Source organism: Ceratina calcarata, unplaced genomic scaffold, assembly GCF_001652005.2.
Source record: "Ceratina calcarata isolate Rehan_Ccalc_2016 unplaced genomic scaffold, ASM165200v1 scaffold329.2, whole genome shotgun sequence".
NCBI lineage: Eukaryota > Metazoa > Arthropoda > Insecta > Hymenoptera > Apidae > Ceratina > Ceratina calcarata.
In genome coordinates, this window is record NW_017155624.1 from 1,290,791 (window position 1) to 1,294,852 (window position 4,062).

At 42.1% G+C, this 4,062-nt stretch overlaps 1 protein-coding gene across 2 annotated transcripts in view; it reads left to right on the plus strand.

Annotated features, from left to right (window-relative positions):
- LOC108624831 (hemicentin-1) overlaps positions 1-4,062 on the plus strand; it is a 110,226-nt gene that overhangs the window by 84,715 nt on the left and 21,449 nt on the right. For both annotated transcript variants that reach the window (XM_018024391.2, XM_026813383.1), the window contains 2 exons: positions 968-1,305; positions 2,869-3,238. In XM_018024391.2, coding sequence (XP_017879880.1) covers positions 968-1,305; positions 2,869-3,238 — 708 coding nt within the window. The remainder of the gene's footprint in view (positions 1-967; positions 1,306-2,868; positions 3,239-4,062) is intronic.

A 4,062-nucleotide genomic window follows, 5' to 3' on the forward strand; every position in this document is an offset into this window, starting at 1 on the left:
GTTCAATGGTGTCGGGGTTCTTCTTCCGTTTCACGCGCGTCCCACATCTCGCATTTAGATAAACGCTCTCCCGTGTGCCATCGTCTCCGTTCGCCTTTCACATTGATCTCGCGATTTCTTCCATCCGAGAGAAATACGTCGACACCGACCTGAGTTCAGTTTTCCTCAACGATTTTAAATAATTCTATTCCTTTCGTTGAGAAGTAACAATTATCTATTAAATAATTTAAGAATTGATGTTTTAAGACAATTTCAAGTACAAAAGGTTTCGTTTAAAAATAATTTAAGAAACAGTGCATAAATTATAGAAGTAGTTTAAATGAGCTGAAACGGTATCAGGACGGAGAGAATTGAATTGGTACGATTAAACAGTGGATGCGAAGGCGAAGTAGTACAGCTCGAGCATTTCCGAGGCATCGACGTTTGCGACCCAATTAAACGGACCTAAGAGAGGTAACGATGACTAATTCGCTCGAAAACAATTAATTTTCAACGGGGGATACGTGCTCGAGCGATAAGTGATTACCTCAGCGAGTGTCAAGTCGTACTCGAGTCGGTTAAATTGCGACTGTATATACGACATCTGCACAAACGCTTCGAGAACGTCGAAGCGTACCTACACAACTGCGACTGGCTTCGCCGTTCAACTTATCCTAGTATTAGGTCAATTGGATCCGGATATCTGTTTCAGTTTGTTGCATCCTCTACGGCTTTGGGACTCGTGATACACGTACAGTTTTACATCATTTCACTGTGAAGCATACGTTGTTTCGTTCGATCGTCCCGCTAGAATTTAATGAATCGTGCTTTGTTTTATTATTTTAAACGATTAATTTATTCCATATCGAGCGATTCTAAGAGGGAAACTAATTCGTTCTAAGTTTTTATCACGCTCGAATCATTTTCTGACTGTTGAGAATTTTCGTGTCATTCTAATAAAGAGAAACGTGACGTTCATTACTCGCAGACACGCCGGTTTGCAAGGAGGGCAGGAGCGAGGTGGTGGTTGGCGCACTGAAACAGGAAACCGTATCGTTGGTTTGTTCCGTCGAGAGTCATCCGGCGCCGTTGACTTTCCACTGGACATTCAATAATTCCGGCGAGCTGGTCGAGGTCTCTCATTCTCGTTACTCTCACGTGCCAGCGGCCGCCGGGACGCCGTCCGTCGCCGAAAGCCTGAAGGAGTACCAACAATTCCACGGGTCCAGGCTGAACTATACGCCCGCAACGGAAATGGACTACGGCACGGTGGCGTGCTGGGCGAGCAACCAGGTTGGCAAGCAACGGGCACCGTGCCTCTTTCAGGTAAAATGCATTGCTACCATTTCTCCTCTACCGCCGCTCCGTGGCAGCTCGCAATTTTCGGAATCGTTGAACTTGGGATATCAGTTACAATATGTTAATTTGTAGTTCTACTTCGCGTTTCACCATGTTTCGAGAAATAAACGGAATGCAGTTCCTCGCGGAAATATTGCATCGTTTAAGGGAACAGTGCTGCTTCTTTTTTTTTTTAATGGACTGAATTAAATCCAGGCGCTGTTCCCACAATTATTGTTTAATTAACAGAATCGGAGCAATTAGTAATGCCTTTAATCTCAATTCAACAACAAAAATCTCATAGTCTTCTCTGATATTGTCCTGAATATAACAGTTAGCAAAAAATTTTAGCACGTGGATAAAAACATAGACAGCTACAAAGCTACGTATTTTATATTGAATCGAACTATCGGTCAAAAAAGAATTTTTTCTAGTAGCTTAAAGCTACTAGCTTTCTCTGTCCTTTTAGGGACACTCCTGGTTTTATGTTTTCCTTTTTATATCTGGCGTTTCGTAGCCAGTACGGGGACACGGTGAAAAATTCGACTTTGAGTTTTCGACAAACTTGCACGTTTGAACGTGTACACGATTTGACCATTTTCGTAGCGATGTCCGGGGTGCAGTCGTGTGTGCGTGATCTGCAATATTTTCTGGACGGAAAAATGGAACCCAATACCGGATTTTGACTTCGCTAACAGAAAGCCAGTATTGTGTTTCCCTAGCGGAGTCACCGATTCTATAAATTTATTAACTTGGACTTTCATAACTCGATCAAATTTGGTATTCAGAATCCTATGTATGTAGTTTTACGCGTAGTTAATGCAGTCAGAACATATACTATACTCTCGTACATATACATAAACTCTTCGTTTCAAATATAAATATTTCACTGATCAAAATGTAAAACAAGACCACCAATTGGACATTCAAATACCTATGAATCTTTTCGTTTCTGTATAAAAGGTAGATGCAAATTCTTTCGAGGTATAATCCTCATTGTTATCTCTCAAATGATCGACTTTTGGACGCGAAATTGTGAATTGGATTAGTTCAGTTATTCATTGATAGAATATCCGATTCTCCGTGACGTACGAGCGATGGTGTGAATCGGGGAATAAAAAGAAATCGATGGATACGAATCTTGCAAGACAGATTCATTTATGGCAGAAAAATCAGCGCTAATTTGTTCGATTAGAGAGAACTCTGTCGTCACTTTATCGATACGTTATTCCAACGAGACGAGCGTCATCGCGGATTGGACGTGCCAACACAGAATTGCTTTTAATACTTTGAAATCGAATTTCTTCGTAAATGGAAAATGTTCGACCGAGCCGATGAACGTCGACTATCACATATTGCGATGATAGTAAATGTACATCGTAAGTGCATTACGCAAACGAATGAGAGCTGTGTAATATTTTTCTGCAGAATACATATCCATCGACCATAAAGAAAATCGAGCTAAAGAACATGAAATAAGCTTCGCATAAATTCATATCTTTGTAAGGAAGAGTTTCGTAAAAAAATAAATCGATTGGTTACGTTTTTCAGGTGATAGCCGCCGGACGTCCGTACGCTCTGCACAACTGCACGACTACGGAGATGTCAGCTCCTCTGGACTCGGACGCTGATTTGAACGCGAAGTCTGGAACGGGATTGATAGTGAGATGCTTGGAGGGTTACGACGGTGGTCTCCCGATTTACAGCTACCAGCTGGAGGTGGTCGCGGACGAGGACGGCGGTCCGGTTTTGCTGAACAAAACTGTGCCGGCCGGTCCGAACGGGCCGACTTTCGAAGTGGCAGGCCTAACGACAGGAAGGAGTTATCGACTTTTTCTGTACGCGATTAATGCCAAGGGGAGGAGCGAGCCTGCCATCCTCGAGCCAGTGACCCTGAAGGGTGTCGCCATGTACACGACCGGTGAGTGCATTGACTTTCTAATACCTGCCGTGTCGTGTTTGGTTCAACCCCGTTTGACAGACGTCAAATTACCATCGCGACGAGAAACTATTACCCGCGTTAATTAACGTTTCCGTCTCGCTGTTCGATATGTTCCACACGCTTCGAATCACGATGCAATAACGTACCACGTTCCACTTATTAAATGTGTATAAAGTACTGATAATCATCTCCTACATTTATACTCTGTTGAAATTTGAAAAAGAAAATAACTGATCGCAGAGAATTTTTACGTGGAACCACGATAAGATCAGGCGAAGGCATTCAATTGCAGTAGTAATAAATATGAAACTGTAATAAACGGCGTTAAGATCGTTTCTACTGTATGTATGGAATAATAGGACTCTTATTTAAATCTTAAACGCTGCCCGGTCGATGGTACAATTACTCTCGTTACTTTCGCTTCGAGTATTAATCGCAACAACTGGCAATCACGCGACCACTTGAAACAGAAACAATTAAACGAGAGATGTTCCTCGACGATAAGCGATAAAGGATGCAATTAGTGCTTGTTCGATTGTTGCTTCGATAATGGCTGATGTATAGGATAACTCTGTGACAGTTGCGCCTGTAATTATAGGTATGCGACGCATCTCGAAACTAGACGAGTTGGCAATTTCCCTTTTTCTAAAGGTACTTTTTAATTAAACAGCGAACGTGACATGTGTCCTAATTGTTCAAGAAGTTGTCCAATTAAACATTTCACATCCGTTTCGGTTCAATCTATCCTCATCCTCGGTGGCTAAACTTAGCAACAATTAGTCTCGCCGAAAATAATTTTTATA